General features: G+C 41.0%; 1 protein-coding gene across 6 annotated transcripts in view; it reads left to right on the forward strand.

Moving 5' to 3' along the window:
* CARMIL1 (capping protein regulator and myosin 1 linker 1) overlaps window positions 1-23,143 on the forward strand; it is a 278,418-nt gene extending 255,275 nt beyond the window's left edge. For 4 of the 6 annotated variants that reach the window (XM_090039499.1, XM_090039504.1, XM_090039501.1 and 1 more), the window contains 7 exons: window positions 198-304; window positions 1,846-2,275; window positions 6,309-6,387; window positions 9,113-9,346; window positions 12,566-12,706; window positions 16,833-16,979; window positions 22,112-23,143. In XM_090039499.1, coding sequence (XP_089895625.1) covers window positions 198-304; window positions 1,846-2,275; window positions 6,309-6,387; window positions 9,113-9,346; window positions 12,566-12,706; window positions 16,833-16,979; window positions 22,112-22,248 — 1,275 coding nt within the window. In that variant the 3' untranslated portion in view covers window positions 22,249-23,143. The remainder of the gene's footprint in view (window positions 1-197; window positions 305-1,845; window positions 2,276-6,308; window positions 6,388-9,112; window positions 9,347-12,565; window positions 12,707-16,832; window positions 16,980-22,111) is intronic. The other 2 variants (XM_090039500.1, XM_090039502.1) reach the window with 2 other exon arrangements.
* Window positions 23,144-23,646: the final 503 nt, after the last annotated feature.

Below are 23,646 nucleotides of genomic sequence, written 5' to 3' on the forward strand. Positions count from 1 at the left end.
GTAAGGTTTCTCGTTGCTGTTATACTCTGACCTATTCACACTAATTAATCTTGGCATATTCAAGAGTCAGAAAGAATGTCTGAATTGAACATACCAGCAGGTATTTGGCTTGGGCAATGATGTCTGACACGGAATTGCCAGCATTTAAACAGTTATGTTGAGTATATTATATGTGAGAGAACATTTGTTTTTATCAGGTGACTGCAACAGTACCTCATGAAGGAGAACAGAATGGCCTTATGGGTAGAGTGGATGAAGGTGTGGATGAATTTTTCACTAAGAAAGTGACAAAGATGGATTCAAAGTAGGTTCAAATCTTCTAATGGGTTAAAATTGTAATAAAGATTCCTTATTAACAGCTTGTGGGGATGGAACACATTTGTGTTTGACTTTTCCTAATGCTTGGTCATAAAATTTGCATAGCAGGATAGAGTCCAGTCTATCACAGATTTGATTACCCTCACTTAATATACACTTTAGTCCCAATTACCACCAACTGTACTTTATTATAGTTCAGTTGACTTCCTTGTTTTCTTCAGTGGAGCTCGTTAGGACCAGCAATTTACGTCAGCTGAGCATTTTGCTCTGTGCAGATAAGGGCGATGTCCTGTAAATGTTATGGCCAAGTAGCGGGTGACTTCTCTTTTTTGACAAACATATATGTTAAATACTAATTTTATAAAATTGTAACACTCCTTAGTGAGGTATATGATTCAGTCCAAAATGTCTGCCTTGTACAGCTTTGCATAGCCAGAAAACCCAGTTGGTTATGTGGTATGCTAGTCACATGTATATTTTAAAGAACTGAACACAAAGACGCCCTAAATTTTTAGTGTGATCCTACAAGCCAAATTTAAACAGATACACTGGAGCTAATTCCATCCTACTTGTAATGACCTTATTAGCAATATTTGACATCGCTGAACTAAAAGCAAAATGTTAAGTAAATGATGCATTTAAATTGGTAAATGGCTTGGGGAGGAGGGAAAATGTTAAATGTTAGTGTGAATGATAAATATTGATTGTGATGCATCAAATCATATGTGATGCACATAATTCATTTAACTGTGAAATGCTGTCAGTTTAAAAACCATTATAAAAAAAACACTTGGCCATATTGACCTGCAGCTAAGATGGGTTTTTACTTGTATTGCATAGGATCAGTAGTTTGCTTGCAGACAGGATCATACCTATAAACTGCTGTTATAAAATGTTATCAGTGATCGCTTTCCATGAACAGCAGCAGCATATTAGCTTTTTCAGATTTTCATGGCAAGCAGTGGATGTGTTTATATTTTGTCACCTTAAAAGCTGCATGATTAGATGGAGAAGGGAGCATGGCTGATTAAAAAATCATTGAGTGTTGTGAAGGGCAGTTCTTAAAGGGGAAATTTCCCCAATGCTGGGCTGTGTCAAACATTTGGGTCAGAGCCATGCTAGTTAAGATTCAGCAAAGAAAAGGCCTAAGGTGAGAAAAGTGTTCATAAAGGTGAATTTATGGATGTTCAGGGAGTGGGAGATAGGGCAGCTAATCTAGAGCCTTGGTGCAGCTCATAGCTTATGTTTGGAGCAGTTAGGTCATAGGTGCCCCTGAGATTAAAAAATATATTCACCCTATGTGGTTGCATGTCCATGTAGCATTACACACAAAGCCAGCCCTATAGTTCTTAGTAACTTGTAATAGAGTTTGGTTAATATTATGAAAGTTAATTGACCAGTAATTTATAACCATTAGATAGTGCTCAGGTAACATGCTAATGATTACAAAAAATGTTAGCTGTGCCTGGGAAAAGTAATTTAAAACTACTAAAAGAGGAGTTGATGAAAATGTCTCTCTCTTATTAGGAGACCATCAGTAAAAAGTTCCGACACCAGTGAGTCTAGTGAAACAGGTGATGAAAAGAAGAAAAGAGATTCTAGGAAAAGTGGCTTTCTCAACTTAATCAAGTCAAGATCCAAATCTGAGCGTCCTCAAACTGTCTTAGTGGCAGAGGAACCTGCATCACCTAAGGGCATTGTCAAAAGCCCAGCTGTGGACATTTCCAAGAAGGAGCTCAAATCAGCCGAACAGAACGGCAGTGCAGAGCGAGTGGAGGAACTGAAAACGCCAGACTCTCTAGAGGAGACTCAGCCAGAGGATGCCACGAAGCCCGAGAAGAGTGACAACAAAGGCAGCCCCCAAGGTGGGCGGAGGTATGGAGTGCAAGTGATGGGCAGTGGACTCCTAGCAGAAATGAAAGCCAAGCAGGAGAAGAGAGCGGCCTCAGCTCAGAAGGTAGGGGCAGGTAGCTTTGATTTTGATTTGGGTGAACAGCACTGAAGGCCTAGGCTCTTCGAAATGTTCTCACAAGGGGAAGGGTCTGATGCTTCTCTTTGCAACGCAGGTGTTTCATTGGCACATGATGTGAGTACGTATCATAGAAGTTGGGGTTTGGGGTCTTGTGAACCCAGCATCATTCCTGCCTGTGGCAGGGGTCAAGCTAGATGATCTGTTCAGGTCCCTCCTGACCCTAGCTACTGTGAAACTATGAAGTTAAATATGGGAAGGGCCTAATAGTCGGTATCCCATGCCAATGCAGGATTGTTCCTTATCGGCTAGTCAGGTTTGTAGGTGTCTGCATCCCTCTGTTTGAGGTATAAGTATTGTCAGTAATGAGGTCTTTTGAACAACTAATACATCAGTTGGAAATAAATCTCACTCTCAGGCAGTGTTTGCTGATATGAGACTTAACTTTCTTTTTACTTCATTGTACCCATTACTTCTCTGATATATTATGCCAGACATAACTGTTCCTATACTTCCTTTAAATAATATTATTCAAATACTGAGACTATGAGAAAGTAAAAGTTAAAATTATTTTGGGGTCATGCGTATGTAAATGACATACTTTCTATCATACATTTCAGCTGCCCGTTTTTGTGATCTGGTAGATGTTATGTTGAACTGGAAAACAAGTCTTCTGCCAGTACTGTTTAGGGAGCACTGTTCTTGTACATCTCAATATATTAATTCCCTGTAAACATGCACCTTATAGATGCAATTCATTTTTAATTTAAATGCAGTATAGAGTTAAAACTGCTTTTCTTCCAAGTTTTTCGACTACTATATTTCAGCACCTAAGAATAAGTGTTTACACTGGGGTTGCACAAAAAATGAACTGTTTGTGTTCAGAAATTTTCTTATTTCTCCTTTTCTTTCTCTCTTAATCATGCTGGTTTGAAATATGTAAGTGGTTTTGCATTCTTTATTTTGACCAAAAGCTAAACACTAAGTCATTTAGTATTTTTATAGTGGTGTTATGGGAGAATGCCTCCTTAATACATGTTCATTCACAATCTAGGTGATAGAACACTGATTCCCTTAATATTTTCATATTTATCTGGATCCCATCATGTTAGTAAGTTATATTTTTCTTTAAGATACAGATGGTTGTTTAAATTCAGATCTACCCTATGTAAAAACAAAGCCATAAGGAATTTACTACTTCATTCATAACCTACCACAGCCTTATTGCAGTTATAAAGGATGAGCAGGTGCAGAGTAGATGAAAAGATGGTAAATGCATTTTTGTTTTCTTTTGCTTTGAATATGTTGTGTGAATTGGCATTAATGCCACAAGAGAAATGAGTAAGGTTTAATTAGCATTTTCCCCAGGCATATATTAAAGATCTAGCTCCATCTAGTGTTTGTAGAATCAATTTTTTTTTTAAAAAACTACTTCTGCAACACAGACAACCAGGTTCATTTGCAACCTCATTTACAACCGGGCCTTTATTACAATTTATGCATTATTATGTACAAGTGCTCTTATTTCTGTCTCTCCCTTTGCCTTTTTATGGAGCCAAATTATTATATGTGTGTATAACCTAATACAGGGGTGGACAATTATTTGGGCCTGGGGGCCACACAAAGAGTTTGATGAGTTGTCATGGGCCAGGTCAGCACACCTCTGCCTCCCCCACAACAACTTACTAAGAATCCCAATGCAGGATAGGGCCACAGGGATCGGTGTTCAGTAGTGGGGTGGGCAAGCAAGGCTGGGAGTTTCTTCTGGGAGAATGAATATCTAAAAGAACATCTGGGAGAAGGTACAACACAGTCTTCCTGCACCCCAGGGTGCTTTACTTCCTCCCTCCCTTCAGTCGCTCACTGTACTCTGGTGCTGTAACTGAGTAGGGAGCAAAACATGCTCCCTTCACAATACCCAAGTTTCACATTTTAATAAAAATATATTTAGCTATTTTCTAATTTAAAGGGCCACACTTTGTGCCTGGTCTTTGCATGCAGGGCATCCTAGCTGCTTTGATCTATTTAGTCCTCCTAGTCTCCCTGCTTTTCCTGTGAGTGTGCATAGAAGGAAACAATATAATCCCAGAGTTTGATTCTGCATAGACAGGATCTTCCCTGAAAGAGCATTCTATGGATTCCTGATTCAGTTGACCTCAAGATGATCATAATGGATAATTGAGGTATAGGAATGTTCCTTTCAAATTTGTTTCTTGAGGTAAAGACATAGTCTGATATTTCCAAGTTTGCCTAAAGTTAGATTCAGAAATATGGTAAGTAGCCTAACTTTCAAAGGTTCTGGGGTTATCCTGCAGCTACTCTGAAGTCTGACTTTACTTGCGTGTTTATCTCTTCTCCCCCGCTCCATGTTTTTCCCTTTATTTTACATCTTGGCCAAAAAAATGAGAAGGCATCTATGTTTTGGGGTACCCCAGGTCACGTTTCTAAAATTATCTCCCTCTCCCTCTCCCTCTCCCTCACACCCCCCCCCACCCCTCTGTTTGAATAAACTAAGACCCATTGTAACAAACCAAGTCTGTTTTAATGGTGTTGAGACACCCTTGAGCTCTGCATCTTTCAGCTGTTATGCTGCTTGCCCATGGGTCAACTTCTCATTGAAGCACAATTTAGTTCCACTTGCCCTCAGGCCTGACCTTGCTGTTCCAGCACAGAAAGGAAATTCCCTTTCAGTGAAAAAAATTCACCCTCCTTTTTTTTACTAAAAAACAGTGCTTCTCTCTGATCAGGGGACTGCCCCACTCTGTCATCTGTTTTCTGCCAGTAACTTCTGCACTTGTCCAACAGGTTATCCCAGCTTCTGCTGGGGGGGAGGGAAGGACTAAGAATTAGCCCTGAGGCATAGGGGTTCCCTTAGGCAAAGAGCCTTCCTCAAAAGCATCCCTTATATACCTTATTTTAATATTCAGACCTCAGGGAGCATGTATGTATTATGCAAATTACTTCTTCCCCCTGAGATGCATCTACCTGACATGTCAGGTGTTATTCCTGATTTACAACTATATTTAAAATGTGTAGAAATATTTACATCCTTTCAGACAGATAAACAGTTAACCATATTTCTTTGGCTGTCAATTATTCAGGAGAGATAATTCTCTCATTCTACTCACAGGGTGAAAAATATCAATCTCTGTATGAGATTCCTTCTAGGTATATGTCTCCTGAGTGCTCCCTGCTAAGGGCTTCCCCTTTGAAATGTAAATATTTGTTTGGAGATGAGCTTCAGCTCATCTACACATGGCCACTTCCCTGGCTGGTCATTATGCATAGCCATCCCAAGCAGGGACTCTAGGAAATTAACTTTCCTGCTGTAAACTACTGTCTCTCAGAAGTACAGATAGTCTTTGTCTAAGCTAGTGATTCCAGACATTAATTGAGCATTCACCTCATTGCATAATTAAAGTCACAGGATAAAAACACAAAAATCTATTCACACTGAATGCCATAGTTCATACAAACATAAAAATGCTAAAACTGAGCATAATTTAGCTATAGGGTCAACAATATATTAGTACGCCTAATTTGGGAAAATAGCTATGCATGACACCAAGACCTCCTAAATCAACACTGCTTTTGGAGTAAAACTGTGACACCCATTCAACAGTGTGTGCTTCCAAATTGAATCTTTGAATAGGCATCATTTTTCTACCTAGGGCAGATAAAACTTATACATTTCATCCAGTATTTTATTTCATTTGGCACTGCTTTAGGTTGATGAGGGGGGGAAGGTTTCTAACTGGACTCTCCAAGTACAGCTTTCATTCCCTAGAAGGTTTACCACTTAATGAGCATATTGTTGTGACCCTGCCAGAGCTATGGGTATTATTGGCAGCCAGAAATGGTGTAGTTCCCTTCCTGCATAGATTTGCAAAATATCAACACATTAAGTAGTGTTGCTTTCTTCAGCTTCTAATTTTTAGATAAGAGCTGCTTTATTTTAAAAAAAAATTCTGAATTTTGATATTTATAAGTAATGATTTTAGGGACTTTCTCTCTCTCCTAGAAATTTGGAAATGATGTAGTTTCCCGGGATTCACATGATACTACAGCAAGTGCAGAACGACAGGATGGCAACAGTTCAGGTAAAGTTGTTTGGGTTTCCTCATCTAGATCATTTTTTAAGGCCAATAAAATATAACTCATGTAGCATGTAATCGCATCTCTCCCTTTTAACAAAAATGTAATATTCTGTAATCTTAGGATCACTGAAAAGGATTAGTAAAGGGCAACTAGTTTTCTGGTTTGTATTGTTACTGAATTTGACATCACTTCAGAGAGAGCCCATTCCACTGCTAGTTTGAAAACCAGTATTTTTTTCTCTTCATGGTTATCTGGGGGCAAACAGGTAGAGAAGGGGGTCTTCTTGCATGCTTTTCCTCCAGTTCTCTTAGAGGGTGCTGACTGACAACAACAGCAAGAAAGCTGACACTGAAAATCAAAAAATGGCAGATAGTTTCAGGCACAGAGGAAAAACGGAGCCCTGAATATGATTGCCATTACTGAAAACAAGGCTAAAATATAACCAGTAGATCATTTTGCAGAGTCTATAGTACTCATATGCCATACTGGGTTGGTAGTTCTGGTCAGTGATATACTTAATTCTCAGAATGGTTATAACATAGTCATGTTCAGTTCAAGGTCCCCTCACTGCTTTGCCAACGTCTCTAAATTTGGCCTAGATAGTACAGAAGTGTAGTTCAAGCTCCACACCTATTCAGATCTGGAACTTTGTGCTGGGATTGTCAAACCACGCCCATCCTGATGATGATTTGTCTGTCACAGGGAGTCATTTGGTAGCAGCTGGACTGAAAAGCATGCGCTAAAAATCTAATGCCAGTTCCTCAAGAGTGGCACTGGGCATTTCAAGGGTATAAGATAACAGTGTTGTCAAAGTATATGAAAATTAAGTTAAAACTCATTTTAAAAAAGAGTTTCTGATTTAGCTGCTGGCTGATTGCTTGTGTTGGAAACCGATTTGCAGTTTTGGACCATTTCTAAATGCAGTTTAAAAGCTAGTGTGCTCACAGCATGAAACAATGATCTTAAGTCAGCCTGGCTTCACAGACTGATACTTTTTGGAGAAGGAAGAATTGCCTTATTTATTTTCTGTATCCTAATAAGATATGAGGCCGCAGGAATGAGAAAAAGTGGGTGCGCAAAGACTTAAAGGGGGAGTTGACCTCAGTTTTTCTCTGTTGCTCATTGCTGCCTGTGACATGAGTCCACCCAGACTCACTGCAGCATAGCACAGCAGCCATTCTGGCTCTTGCTGCCTGATTTCTTTAAACCACTGTTAGGTAAGGAGCTCCCTCTGGCCACTCCCTCCTGTTACAGCTACAGTTTGCCATTGTTTTTAGCTAATTTGTTTTATCTTATGCTATTCAAATAATGTTACCGGGCCTGAGATTAGAAAGGCAAGAAATAGAGTCAAAGGAAAATTGGGGCATATTACTGAGAAAATGGTAGGCAGGATGGGATTCAGAAAGAATGTTTTCCTTTCTCTTGGTTTGGGTACCCAGTTCTTCTCCCTCTCATGTACATACATACACACTCACTTGCCTTCACAGAAAAGTGCAGTGGAGGGAAATGGGAAAGCCATCCTCTGTTTGCTTGTAATACTAAAATGTATTATACATGTTCACCTGCTACCCAGTCTTTTTGGTTAGCCCTAAACTCAAAGCTGTCAAACTAAGTATGTAACCTGGAAAGACATTTGGAGACTCCCTGCAATTAGCTATACCAATATTTTCACACATTGCACTTAGAATTCCTGTGCTCAGCACTACTGTAACAAGTAGGTTTTCTCAACTGGAATAGCAGTTACCTAGGCCAAATCCACATCAAGTTATGCCAAAGCAGGCTATCTAAATTTAGGTGAATTATGTTCAAAGCATGAAACTCTGCAAGTCATTTAAAACAAAGCAGGCTTCCCTCCAGAGATCAGCTACACATCCACATAAGCCTTCTGGAGTCCTCCCAGAATTGGGAGGAAGGAAATAAGGGCAGGTATTTGGTTATTTGTATGCAGGTTTTCAATACATTTTTTACCAGTTTGCACAGCTGGCTGTAGCTGTGTTAAATTTAAGTTCTTGGAAGAAAATGTGATTTGTGTGCAAACGTGTTCAGGTTTTGCTTGGAATCAATAATGTTTTAATAAACTTGCTAATGTTCAGGACAGTGTTCCATGTGCAAAGTTACCTGCTACATCAGAAGATTGTGTAGTTAAGGCTTCGCCCTCTAATAAATTTCAAATCTGATCTAAAACCAAATAATAACAACATGCAGTTCTACTCACTGACAGTTCAGGATTTTGCCTCCGTTCTGGATTCCTTGGTTTTGTTTTCAGCAGCAGGACTGAAAATAAAATACTGGCTGCATTTTTCAGCTTTGGTCCATAGAGACACTACTCCCACTGGCACTAAACAGCCAAAGATTAGTAGCTCTTGTGCTGAGACCTTCCTGGTTTCCTAGCAAGCAGATCATGCCATCTGCTCCTGAAGTCCTGAATTGGAGTGCCAATTCAGCACCACTTGAAATAGATCCAAGATGGCAGAGACACCAAGACCTCTCAGGTAGATGAATGAGTTGTAGGAGCTGCCAAATGCTCTGTGCAATCATTTAAACATCCACATCATTGGATGCCTCTGGAACCAATGCTGAACTTGGAACAGTGGGCGTTCACCCATTACTGCCTTTATACTGTGTGCTTTTACTGATTGGGGGGGGTGCCATGTGAATGTACTTAAACAGCATTCCTCCTCTTTGAGTAGGATGTTATTTATTTATTTAGTCCTTCGTCCATTTTAGTGCCTAAGCTCCAGCAGACCCTTCCAGAGAACCGTTTTGCCTCAAGTAAAGGTGACTCCATTGTGGCATCAGCAGAAAAAAATATCAAAACAGAACCGAAGGCAGAAGCCAGTGCAAAGGCTCGAAGTTCTTCCAATACACCAACCAGCCCGAAGCCCCCACTGCAGTCAGCAAAGCCCAGCCTGACTGGACGACCCACAGTCCCCCAGAAACCACGCTCTGCCTCTCGAACTGGTGAGGAGAGTTTTTGGGTGCCTGTTATCCTTGCAGGGTACTTTGATCAGGGTTTTTGTGTGTGAACGGTGAAGAAAATATTAGTAGCTAAATGCTGAAGGGAAATTAAATGTGAAGAGAGAGAGAGAGGTTTTTCTTTCACTTTCTCTTGAATTGCTTTCTTTCCCTGCCACCCCTAATTCTAACTGATGCTTTTTAATTACTGGAACTATGATCAGTAATGGTAAATTTTGAAAAGAAATAATGGAAACAATGATGGATTACAAAAAGTCACCAGAGCTCTTTCATGCTAATTATTATTTTATGAAAATAGTGCATGGAGAACCTATTCAGGATTGTGATAGGCACTGAATGAACTGCCTTTTGTATTTTCTCTAAATCCCTACTCTAAACACCAAATGCTTCATTTTTTATTTTTGTGCAGGTTCCTTTTAACCCCTTGAGCAATTGACTGTTTACCCCATGCAATTTATACAAATCTCTTCCATGCCAAAGCTCTTAATTTTCACTTTGGTTTTAATTTTATCTATCTTTCTCCACCTGTTTCCCTCTATTGTTCTGTCTTACTGCTCTTTGCCTGAAGGAATTATTCTTCCCACTCTAAATCAGTAGGTTTAGTCCTTATAACCCTGCAGGCTGCTACTTAAGCTGCTACTAACCTACTTAAGCTGCTACTAACCTCTTCTCTCCCATAACCTCTTGTTTTAGGTATTATCCCAAGACTTTAAATGAAGTTAAAATTAAATGATTCTGCTAGTTTCCTATACATTTACTTACCAGTGAGCTATCAGGCAACTCCTCCCCTTCTCCCACGCCCCAAAGATAATGATGCATTGGGGGTGAAACATTAAACAGCGAAATCAGATTCTGCTGACAGCCATTATAAGCATAGTTTATTAATGACTAATGAATGAAAAGCATGAGTGTAGTCACTACCAATCTTGATGTACTTGTGTCACTTGCAAATATTAGAAAAGTACCATTTACAGATTGAAGTTGTAGCCTCTTTGCCCCTGTTTTCATATTTGGGCATTATCTTGGGTGCCCATATGTCCCAGATTGCCTGGGACAGTCCTGGATGTCAGAGGCTGTCTCAGCATCCTGCCCATTGGAAAATTGAAGCAAAAGTCCCAGATTGGTGTGAACCCACCTGAACATGCCTAACTTCTGACTCAGAAACCAGGCATTTGTGGGTGGGTTTGTTCCAATCTGGGACTTTTGCTTTTCTCTAGAGAGCCCAGCCAGTTGGCTGCTCCCTGGTCCGTACCCCACTGGGCTGCAAGCGGAGTCCCTTGCACAGTAGAGTTGTGAGGAGGAGCCATAGGTTCATGTGTGGGTGTCCCACGATCTGGCCCCACTCTTGGGCTCTGTGGGATTGGGGCTGTGTGCATGTGTATTTTCGTTTGTGCACTGCACTGTCTTGCCCAGCCCCACTCTTGGGTGCCGCAGGATTGCTGGGGGCAGCGGAGAGAGGGAGTTGCACATGTTGGCACCCCCTTCATCCCAGATTTCCCTCAAATTATTACGGTCACCCTTGCATTACCTAGCCCAGCCTCTGCATCAGTTAGAGCTTAGTTTCCCTCTGGTGCCTGATCAACCCTTAGCATTTAGGTTGTCCTATACTGTATATTTTATTCATAATCAGAGAATAAGAGAAGCATTCAAGTACACATGATCAGATGTTTATAGGTAGAAGTTTAGCCTTCTTTTTTAAGAACATAAGGTATCTAACATATATACATGGTAGAAAGGACTGACCCTCATGTGCAGCTCTCTGTTTTTTGCATCTCACATGTCCTACAAAGGCATATGTTTTAGGCTGCATCTGTTCATCACTGTTTCCACTGGTTCAGCTCCTCAGGTAATGATAAAAATAATAGTGTTATTGCAGACTAGCATCCCACAAGAAGTAACCATGATGGGGAAAAAATGGGTTATCAGAGTTCTCCTTGCATTCAGACAAGGTTCTTTGGGTAAATCTGGTATCTTTCATTAGACCAACTCAAATAGCTGGAAAAATTCTTCTTAGCAAGCTTTTGGGTATAAATACCCTACATCATGCATACCTAAAGAATCTTGTCTGCCTATGTCCTTAAACCAACATGGCTACAACCTATAAACCTCTTTTCAGGCTTCTTTTGTTTCTTGTCATCAGTATAGTTGGACCACTGGTATGAAATTCCGTAAGAAATTTTAGCGTAGAGGAATTCCTATTCTTTTCCGTGATTCATCTGGATAAAGTCTTGTTCAGTTATTGGTTCTTTTGTAAGTGTAATGACTTTAAATGGTCCATTATAGTAACAGGCTACTACCATTCAAAAGATGGTTCTTCTTTTGCAAGCAGCATATTTCAAGATAAGTAAAATGTACTAGTCTGCATAGAGGGGTCTGCATAGAGTCTATATTACCTTCTCAGCCTTTTGGCTCTGATCAAGTGTTTATTTGACATGCATAATACACATTTGACCAATAAGGGGCAGTCTGTCATGTTTAGCCAGATCCTTAATAAAGGATTTAAAAATGCCTGTTTTCTTCAAGTTGAAAGTAGGGACAATATTTATTTTTGGAAAAGGATATGTATTATGGAAGCTACAGTAATTCCTACCAGTATTTGTACCTTAAAATATAACATTCTGACAGTCTATTTATGACGTGTGGTTTTATTTTTTTAGAAATTAGAGCTATGAATAAGAAGTCTAGCTTGATTGATTTGCCACATTAATAGAATTACCAGTGTGGCAAAAAATATTTTTTTTAAATTGGAATAATTTTCTTTAACCTTTCTTTCTTAATTGTGTTTCCTTTTCTGTATAGCCTGACTGCAAATTGTGTTGGTCTCATCACATATTTATGTGCTGCATGTGTAGGTCAACACAATAGAAGTATGGTTTACATGATAATAATAGCTACAGTCAAACAAGTAATGACTGTATATGAGCTCAACTAATTTATACCTCCATTTTTAAAAATCTTTAATCTAGCAAAATTCTTACAAACCTGATGAGTATGATCATGTGTTCTCTTAAACTTGTAAAAATTCCTGAATTACCTTTTTTGCTTGCTAAAAACTCTAGCATAGACATTGAGTGTATCCATGGTGTTGTTAGTTGCACATTGTGCTCTTTTTAAATTGTGTTACATGTGCCTGCTGCCTGGGTAGTATTCTTGGAAACAATTTAGCAAGACTGTATCTGTGTATGTGTTTTGGTGTATCCATAGAAGATCTCCCAGAGTCTCCATCTGGCCCAGGTTCCCCTAAAGTTGCTCTGCTTCCACCTGTGCTAAAGAAAATTACTTCTGATAAAGAAAAAGATGGTCAGAGCAGCCCCCAGCCCACAATCAGATCCCTCTCCCAAGAAGGTAAGACTGTCAATATAAACAATGTTACACAGTCCTTCTCCTGGCATAAAATGTACTAATGCTGCTTTTTAAAAATCAGCTATTCATAATTTCCAGATTTCTGTGTTGCCTTTTCTGGAGGGAAGCTTCTTTGTACTCAGGGTAGAAAGCAAGAAAAGGGTGTGTGATAACTCAGAGATCAGCAACCTTTGGGTCATGCTGGTTGTTCAAAGATATATGCATCCACTGTCAATAATAATCTAATGTACTTTCACTGAAACAATTACCAGATAAACATTAATGGGCAGTGATATCATTTCCATTATATTTTGTTCAATTAAAAGCAGTCTGTTGATACGCACTGGTGACAAAAAATGCTAAATGCAGCTGCCTTGGCCATCTGGTAGGGCAGAGAGTGAAATTTATTCTTTTGGGTAGCTTGTTCCAGTTTGCCTTGTAACTCTGTTCCTGTCTTCTGGGATCATTGCACTGTACAAACTGTATATCACACTCATGCTCTATATTTTGGGTTGCATAGACAAGGACATACAATAAGCTTCTTTCTTCTCATTGCCTTTTTTCACACACACTTGGAATTTCTACCCCTACTGGTGCATTTTCTCTCTCCTGAGTTTGCATTTTGAGGAAGTAGATTTCTTAGAGTTGGGAGTACTGGGGGAGGAGACTTCTAGAAACACAGCTGCGTACAGTAAGTTGAACCTAACGTGCATTATCTTCACTGAGGTTATCCAGCCAGAGAGTTTGAAACTGGGTAAAAGTCAGTGGGTGAGACTCTCATGCCTGCTCTGGCCCCCACTGCAAAATGTAAAGCCTTAGTTCCATATAGGAAAGAGAAGAGAATCCACTTTTCTTCAGAGGACAGCCACACAATACAGAGAGGGTTTGGGGATGTAAGGAAAAAGCAAGCAGTGCTGTCACCCAGGTAAGCTGCCATATTGTATGCCACCAGGGCTTGGTAATTTAAGCCAGGGCTGGCTGCAGCCCTAGAAGGGCACAAAGGTAGCTTTAAAATCACCTCTCCCCTCCATTTCTCATGGGCTGCAGTATCATCCAGGTTGTTCAGATATTGTTGGGGTTTTTTTGTAGAAAATCATAGCTTTGGTGACTTGTGAACTAAAGATACTGTACTGCTGGTCAAGAAGAGAAATCATTGCATTCTGCTAATGTAGCAGCTGGAGAGTCCTTGAGTTGTGCAAAACTGGCATAGCTCCCACTATGAGTTGCTTCTGTTTTGGAGGTGTGTTGAGGGTTTGTGCAGGGGATGCTCTGCTGCAGCAATACCTGACTAGCATAATAGCTGCAAAGGGGACAGCAGGAACTTGCACCAGAGCCAAACTAGCTATCTGAATCTTTAGAAGTAAAGGGATTAGAAAACTAATATAGAGCTGTAAGAGGATGTGCCTCAAGAGCAGTCATGACACCCTCTAATGGCGGCCTTTGTCTTGCCCTGCTCTCGCTCCAGCCCCTCAGGGACTTGCCCTGCTGCCCCACCTGCCATGCCTTGATGTTAAAGATGGTGAGGGGAGGCTGCCCTCAGAGGCTGGGGAGCTTTGGGTGCTTTCTATACTCAGTTCTTCTCCCCAGTTCACCTTGGCTCACTTAATTTATGTTCTGGCCTGGACACCTACAGTCCCTTGGCCTTGGGACTCTGACCCCACTGGCTCTAATTGCCTCAAGGGCTAAATTTGTGGCCTCTTGGCTTGTCTTTCAGCAACACCCATGCCTCACAGATGTTGTTTTACCTTTGTAGGGGCCTCAGACCTCTTGGCATTAGCCCATCATTGTTCTGGCTGCAGACCTCTAGCCCTGCTCCATTTGTCATGTACCTGGTTTCTCAGTCTCAGCCCTTCCTTTTACTTCATTCTTTAGGCCCCAGGCCCTGTCTTGCATTGTCCTAGCCCCCTGGTGCCCCTGGCCCAGACAAGGCTGCTCACAGTCTGTTCCAGCCTCCTGGCATCCTTGGCCTAGGACAAAGCTACTCACAGTTCAGGCCAGCCCCCGTGGTGCTCTTGGCCCAAGCAAGGCTGCCTTCTCCCTGCTACAGCCCCTGGGCCCCTGACCCATGTAGGGCTTTATGCTGGGTGCCCCTCAGGCACCCTTGTGGCCTCCTTACCACACCTATCAGTCACACCCAGTCCTCCAGTTCTCTGCTAGCTACAGATCACTCATAACCCCTTCTGGGTCTCCCTGGGGTCCCAGCAAACTCCCAGCCAGTAGCTTGCAGCTTCCCTGTGCAGCTTCCCCAGATACTGGGTTGCCCCTGTTGCACCCCAGGCCTGCAGGAGTTCGGTTCTCCGTGGCAGTCATGGCCAGACTACCAGTTCTGGCTCAAGAGCTGGGATTTTAATAGGCTGGGGCTCTGCCCTTCCAGGTCAGTGGCTAAGCCCTTACCCAGCTCTCTGGTGTTGTGGGTAAGGCCTGAGCTGCCTTGACTGCCTCCTCCTTTGCTGCTCTTTTAACCCTTTGTGGGTTTCCTTGGCTACTTATTGCCATGTGGCTGGCCCCAGCCTGGCTGCCTATCATATATCATATCATATCATATCATATCATATCATATCCCTGCAATGATGTCTTCCTATCTCTCAAGTATCAGGATTTAAGGGGTCCCTGCTGAAAGAGCCAAGTTCTTTTGCAGCCCAAACCCCACTGGGTCCTGAAATAGCTTGGCTGGATTTGAGGCATGGGACCCGGGTCTCTAAAATCTATAATCCTGAAATTATGAACATAGGTCTTCCTGGCATGTCAAAGTAGAGACACTGCATTACTTCCTGATAAATCCAGACTTGATACATAAATTTCTGATAAATACTAACCTGCATTTTTTGGCCAGATTCTCATCAGTGTGCAACAGAGACCCCTTTACTGCCTGTAAAATTAGCAATAGGATACCACATTCCAAATATTCATCAAGTCAGCATACTCTGTCTTTTGCAAAGCCTTTCACCACCAGTAGGGTATGATAGGGAGAGTGAAGGTGCTGGGGATGGAATTCTGCTACCTATAATATTCAGCTCCATGCAGCTGTAAGATGCTACTTCCCCAAAAGAACAAGCTTCAGGTTGACCAATTTGATAGTCCTAGAATAGACTCATGAAGTCACTTGGTGTCACTGATCTCAACCTTGGATTCTGTCCATATGGAGAAAACAAAAACAGAAAATGAGCAATGCAGCAACCTTTCTTGCAGTTCTTAGGAGCTTTGCTTTATATGAATAGATAAAGTTACCCTGATATTTACTTATTTCTGTATGGGGAATGCCCACACAATTGCAGATATTGAAGTAAAGTATTGTTTTCTTAAGAGAGCTGGCAAGTTTTTATACCTGATGATTGCACACATTAATAGGTATGGATGATCTGCCTGTTTTAAAATTTGTTCATTGCATACAAATTCTGGTTGATGAAGGGTGATGTGCTCTCTCACATAGAAGCTCTGACCTAGCAGGCAGTTTGCTGCTCTTACACGCTGAGAAAACAGTTGAAAAATAGTTTATTATTGCAAAAATAGGATTTCCCGGTCCCTATGACAATGCTGCATCTGCCTCAGGAGGTAGACCAGAAATTAGCAAGTTCCATTTATCTAGGGAATGTAATAAATAGTACTGCCCAGTTTTTGTTTGTTTTTGGGAGGTGGGGTGGTAGCCAGGATTCTTAAGTCATTTTTTTTCCTTTACTGCTGGTACCATACTTGTTCCTCCCAATTGTTCCTATCTGTTTCTTCCTCTGCCTCCTTTGTAAGTAGCCTGCTCAGCCTTTCCTTCAACTGGTAAATCACTACAAATCTGCCTGAAGTGCTGGTAACATGATTTTATCCACTGAGGAAGGAAAGTAGAAATTAGACTGGAGCTTGATTATAAATCATCCTTATGGTAATGAATGTAACTATGCTGTTTGGAACAATCTCAGAACACACCTCTTTTCATTATATTTCCCGAACATTGGCTGCAGAATTCTGTAATGACAACAGGTGCAGTTCAAGCAAACATCAGATACATAGTATATTATAGTCTGAGTGATTTGTTACATGGGGTAGATGAATAAAATTATCTTTTAATTAACCATTGCCTTCCTTATATGGCTTATATGTAAGGTTTAGGGGATAAACATTAATGCATTTTCCCTGCTAGAGCAAACAGGAGATTATAACAAAAGAGATACAGATCTTGACTGTGAGAAGCCAGCCAGTGGAGGCAAAAGAATCTCAAGACAATACTCTACCAGTGCAGAAGAGGAAGTGAATGAGCATGGGCACAGGAAATCACAGGCAACAACTGGTTAGCACCTTCCATTTTCATTTCTCATTTGCATAATTTTGATTAACTGGTACTAACAAAGAAGAGAACGCTATGGAAAAGAGCTGCAAAGAGCCTGACTGAACGTTTTGATCTGTCACCAAAAAATGAGGAAAAAATATCTAATGGGAAACTAATCAGATATGCACTCCCACAGGAGACTTTGTCTCTAGATGTTATCCAAAATAAAAATATATGTGCATTTTTCCTCCATGATGACAGCACTGAACACTAACATAAAGCACAATGATGTTCTCTGATAGAGAGAGCTGCTGCATAAGTGCAAAGGATTACACATTGCTTATTAGCAGGCAATTATCTACCCATGTAGAATACTACCTCAGCTGAATTATGTGATTGTGATTTCCTAAGACCTGCACCTGTATAATTAAAGCCTTTACAAAAAAAAATTGAGCTTGACTATTGTTAATGCCAGTTTTTAGCACATCAGTCACTGAACGTTTTGAGAACTAGAGAATCTACTCATGTTAATCCAGAGCTTTTGTTTTTCAGTCTAAGAAACAATACTTCAGCAATTCTGTTGAACCCATGTGCTTATGTGGCTTTCTTGAGCAGCTGTTTTGGCATATTGCAAACTTATTCAATGAACAATTACCAAAATTTGATTAAAAAATTAATTTTAAAGCTACCTTTGAAAAATGATTGTTCTCAAAATGTTGTGTGTACGTACACTGGTTGCCTTTCATATATTAGTTAATTTTAATAATTGTTTTAAATTATTTTTCATGAGGTATTTTTGTTTACTCTGATGTTTTGACACTAATACTTAGTTTTATTCTTCAACTTTTTTTAGATGCATCTCATTTTGTAATACCATGCCCCTGTGTATTTCATTCTTGGTATCATTTCTTTTAAGGAAGTAGACTATTTTCTGCCTTAGCCCAAGGAATTATCCTTTTTCTTTCCTGTTGTGGGAATAAGAAAATATATCAAATTGGAGACATCTCCTTTAACTTAGCCGGCATGTTCCACCGTCATAGTTCAACATGAATTATGCACATTCTTGATAGTGAATCTTGCTTTAAGATGTTATGCGGCATATGAAACTTCTATGGTCCAGATCAGGTCTGTCCAGTTTCCCACAATCAAGGGTTACCCATCACATCAGCCATACACTATGAGGGTGGGCACCTGAGATCCCCCACTGCATGGACAGGACAGTGTTTTCGACAGCCCACTGCCTTCCAGCTGTATGGGCACTGAATAGCACCCCCCCATTCGGGTGGCACCCACCCTCCATCCAATTAAATGTTGCACGTCCAACCAGTTTAAGGCACGGTAAAATGACGAACCAGCCATAAAAATGTTTCACAAATAACCTAGAATATTTTTATTGATGTTTTATATCGTGCTTTATTGAACATGTGGTACATCCACACACCAGAGCTGCAAACAGGGGTAACTGAAAGGCCTTCCTCATTGGGGAGTTTAAACCTGCCAGGAGACTTTTATGCCCCCCACTTAGCAGCCCCATCAGAGCTACCCACCACAGGGTTTTAAATCCCCACAGGCAGGTACCCAGCTTCCAAGTTATCAGTGCAGGAGGATCCCAGGGGTATGACCCTGGGTTCCCCCTGTACAGACATGTAGTAATGATGCAACTGGGATCTGATCCTTAATCTCAAAATCAAACCTCCTGCCATGAATGTGTGATGTGGCTGGAGGCATGATTTTTGGGATTGGGGATCAAATCCCATCATACCATTAAATAAACATATGCCAGGGGCCTTATTGGTATTTTCAAAAGTGAGAAGTAGTGCTGAAAGTCAGGGGGACTCTAATGATGTTTCGACTATTAATGTACCAAAGGCCCTTTTGAAAATGTTACCCTGTTTACAATGTCATTAATCATGTGAAACAGCAGATTGGTCTTGGAAGATGCAGCAAAGTGAAAGGTATTGTTTGATGTTGCAGTTTTGGGAGTCTCAACATATATAACAGAAATGGGACATTTCTTTATAATCTCTCTTTTTTTGGCATTGAAAATTGTGCAAAATTGGGTTAATTTGTTAGGTTAGCTAGAAATCTGTTTCAGTGTCACTGACTCAGGCTTCAAACAGGCATTTGTTTCTAGTGGTGGAAAGTTCTGAGAAATTTCCACTGCCAGAAATTTTTTCTGGGAGAGGGAGCAGTACAGGTGTTCAGCCTGCAGCTGCCTCCTCTCCCCTACTCTTTGCGCCTTCCCCAGACTCGGGTGATCCTGGTCTCTCCTGGCCTGGGTGGAGTGAAAGTAATAGAGATCCCCACTCTGGGGTGTTGGCAGGGAGCTTCACCAAGTGCTATAGTCTGCTCCCAGAGTTCTGGCAGTGGTTGGAACAGTGGGGCAAAGTCCCCCCACCCATGCTGCATACTGGCACAGGGAGTCTTTCCCAGACCAGTTGAAGAGGGGAGTGTACAGACATTCATTGTCTGAGAGAGTTTCTCTCATAAGGGAGACTTGCCAGGTTGATACCTGGAAAATCTTTTTCCCAGGGATGCATATTTCCCCTGGGAGAAATTGAATGAATGTGTGTATGCTAGAGGTGCACCAACACTCAGTTCAATATCAGACCGGTACTGATATAAAGAAAAGTAGCCGTATCAGAAAAGGGCCTGATGTGGGCAGTAATTTGGCCGATAAATGCCCGTGTGTGTATGCAGCTGCAGCACAGAACACAGGCAATGAGGAACACAGCCCGGCAGCATGGAGACCTGCGTGCAGCTGGTAAGTCTGTTGTGGTAGGAAGGGGTGTGGGGGCAGGGGCAGATCAACGCCCCTCCATGGTGAGGGAGGGAGGGGGCAGGGGCAGGGGCAGGTGATGCCCAGCCAGGGTGGGGCAGAGTATGGGACAGGGCTGTGGCTCGGACAAGGGAAGGGTCGTGCCCCCAGATCTGTGTGGGGTGAGGTGGCTGGTCTGTAGCTGCGGTCTGGAGCCAGGGCTGCCCTGGGCTTTTCTTGACAGGGGCTATGGAAGGGGCTACAGCCACCCCAAATTTTGCCATAGCCCCACTCCCAGTGCCGCTGCCACACACCCAGCACAGCCCAGGCTCTTTACTGCACATGGTGGGAGGTAGGGGTTGTGCCAGGAAGGTCTGAGGCTGTGCCAGGCATGTGGTGGCAGCTCTGGAAGCGGGCCTGTGGTGAAATTTGGGGTGGCTGTAGCCTTCTCCGTAGCTGCCCGCCCCAAGCCCAGCCCCTGCCCAGCAGCTGCAGCCCACCCACAGCGCCCCGAGCAGATCCAGGGGTATACCCCCACCCCAGGGTATGCACAGTGGCAGGAGCCACCGCCCCACTACTCCCCCCCTCCCCCCATGCCCCGATGAGCTGCAGCTCCATCCTGTGCCCCGCCTCAGCTGGGCAGCACCTACCCCAACCCCTCCCTCACTGCAGGGGGCATTGATCTGCCCCCCTCATGCCCCTTCCCTCCCTCCTCCTTTTCCACCACAATAGACTTACTAGCTGCATGCAGCTCTCCACACTATTTTGGATATCGGATCGGTATTGGCCCCCAAAATCTCTGTATGCCCTTAGTTTCTACCAGGAGAGCAGCGGTTCTTATGGTAGAAATATGGTGTCTTCAGTGGGTGACCCTGAGCAAGTCAATAAGGCCCAGATTTTAAAAGATATTTAGGCATCTAGCACAGGGAAATCATTGGTAGTTGGGAACCTAAATACTTTTAAAAATGATGTTCTCAGCTTTTTGGTGACTCATTTTTCCTACCTTCAAAATGTGGATCAGAACATTAGATGAAATGGCTGCACAATTACTAATTATTTTTTACTTCCATATTTTGGCTATCTGTTTTGAATGACAAATTATCATCTGGGCAGGTCACATGCACTCTTTGTATGTACTGGTCTTACATATTTAACATAGGCAGATTCCTTTGTGTGTGTGTGTGTGTGTGTGTGTGTGTGTGTGTGTGAGAGAGAGAGACCTTACATCACAGTACAGATCCAAACAGGTGCCCTTTGTGGCTAGAGTGAAAAGTTATGAGGGCAGATTCTGTGCTCTGCTGCTGCTTCTAATGTGAAACAAAACTAGATTTTCAGGGTTTCATATTCCTGAGTAAGGAACCCGTTTGAACTAAATGCTAAGGGAGTTGGTTTGCAGCAGTGTTGTTCCCCTGGATCACCCTGAGCGTTTATCATTTTAAATGAATTACAGGAATTTCTCTAACCAGCCTTTACTCCCATTGAAGTCAATGGCAAATCCCCTTTTATTTCAATAGAAATGTTTGTCAATAGTAAGTTCTTAACTAGCATTAACTAGCATTAAAACTGTTTAATAACAGTGAAGCTCATTTGCATGTACCTTTTAGGAAATGCTTGCAACTCTGAGCTTTTAGAAATCCTGAGTCTTACCAAATGGATTTTATTTTCTTTTGAATCATACAGAATAAATATTTGAGCTTTTTAGACAAATTACCCATCTAACTAAGTGATGATCACAGAAGCACTTTAATAATAGCTTACTGCCGTTCAGTATTTCATCTTTTCTTTCTAATTCTTTTATTATAGTTTTACTGTTCTTCAGTCAAACTTGATTGTTCCTGTATTTCCAGTGGGTGTGTTGTTATGTACCATTTGAATGCTAAGGGTCAGATATAGTCTCCAGATGTATTCATACTGCTGTCAGTAGGAAAGAAACACACTTACCAAGAGACAAAAGTTAGAGGTAAATTCTGTATATGAAGTAAACTACTGATTTGGGGGTTTATTATGAGGCTCCCCAAGAATCCATGGGTACATGGTATATGAATGTCTTTCAACTAGAGAAAAAGCTAATCTTGAAATGGCATTTACTTTGGTTTTTATTACGTCTTAGGGAAAGATTCTTCTCCAAATCTTCATGAATATAATTGTATATTGGATACAGTAAGGTACTTTATATTTCAGGACTCCTTGTTTATAGGCTGAAAATGCCATGAAGTTTGACATAAATTCTTCCCTTTCTTCTTCTCTCTTCTTTCTGGTTTTAATAATTAAAGGGTCTCCTGTGCTCCCACTGGAGGAGATGAATTCAGTAGGTACAGAGGCAGACCTCAAATGTGTTAATGTTTTTTTCCCTTGTGAAATCATTAGTAACACCTGTTTTCTGTATTATATACAGCTGCAAAAAGAAGCCCTGGACATCAGCCCCATGAGTACCAGGAGCTAAAACAGAGGTCCTTAAATAAAGATGCCCATCAGGGAAGCAAGTCCAGTGACTCTGGAGAGGAAGCGGATAAAGATTTTATTTTTGTTTAGCTATCAGTACAAGTGCTTGGTAGTGCAAGATCCTTTATAGCAATCAGGGTACAGCAATCAATGACCCTTCTTACCAGCCACTGTTTCACCATGGGTGCATTTTCCTACAGAACTCTAGATGATCATGATTTATAGTTCAATCAGTATGCATTTATTTTTGTCTTTAATTTCTGTTATGTATGATTTCAGACATTCCTTTCCATGCCTTTGCTAAAGCCAGCAATCATTTCGTGTATTCTACTTGAATTTCTCTGAAGCAGCTACAAAGCATGCCCTGCATTAGGGCATTGAGAAAGCAAAGCAAATTAACTGGACATTGTCTTACACTAATACACTGTACAGCAGGTAATGTGTTGTACTGCTGAATGTAAATGTGTCAATTCTGCACGTGACTTAACTATAAATATATTCTTGCGGTATGCAATTGCACATTGTAATTATATTAACAGAGCACACTAATAAAATAATTTGTATAAATTATATATATTAGATGCTTGGGTATGGTTTTTACATTCTCCCCTAGGGAGCTCCTTTCTTCCTGTTATTGTACTGTACATAAAACTCAAACCCTTACACTTGTGTACTGTCAAAAAGCACAACAAAGAAAAATCTGAATGAAATATAATCTTGTTATGCTTCCACATTCATATATTAATGTATATAATTGATTGGAATGAGGGCAATTAACATTTTATTAATATTGGTGTTTTCTAGAGGCCTTCTTAAGTTCTGTCTGCATATTAGCTTACTTTTAATGTGTAATTCTATAAGAAAAATAGTTTGACACCTGTAAAAACAATTCTGCTTTTTTGCGTATTTCACAGACATTCACTTACATTACAGGTCAAAGGGATTTTATTCATATGTATATTTGTACCAATAAAATGATTTTACAACTGACATATCAGTCTTTCTTTTTGGGTATAAAACTTTTTTTATCATCTGTTAGTTTTATATCTCTGAATGAGGATTGAATGTCATATAGAGATGAGCCTTACAATTTTAAAAATGTTTAAATCTTTTTTTGATTGTACAAACAAAGTTTCTGTTAGAAATGGACAGGAAGTCTGTTATGGTTTTCTATGTAAAATTATTTAAGGGAGATGTATTTACGAGTAACTTTGCTAGTAGCTTTTAGATGGAGGATTTTTCACACAAGCTAATAGCTCCTCTTAAGAATACCCAGTTTGTGTACTCTGCGCTGCATTAGAAGTACAGAGCTTGTGTCTTCCAAATGTGAACAACACCTACATGATTTCAGTGGTTCTGCTTGTCTCCAGTTACTCACTCAAATGTTTGCAAACTTCTGCTTAATTACTTCTGTGTGCTGTCTCTGTGTGCTGTCTCTTGTGCCAAGTGGTAGAATATAATTGCACATCAGAGTTGCTAGAATTTGAC

The sequence above is a fragment of the Crocodylus siamensis genome, chromosome 3 (assembly GCF_052110815.1).
Source record: "Crocodylus siamensis isolate JL-2025a chromosome 3, ASM5211081v1, whole genome shotgun sequence".
NCBI classification, from domain to species: domain Eukaryota; kingdom Metazoa; phylum Chordata; order Crocodylia; family Crocodylidae; genus Crocodylus; species Crocodylus siamensis.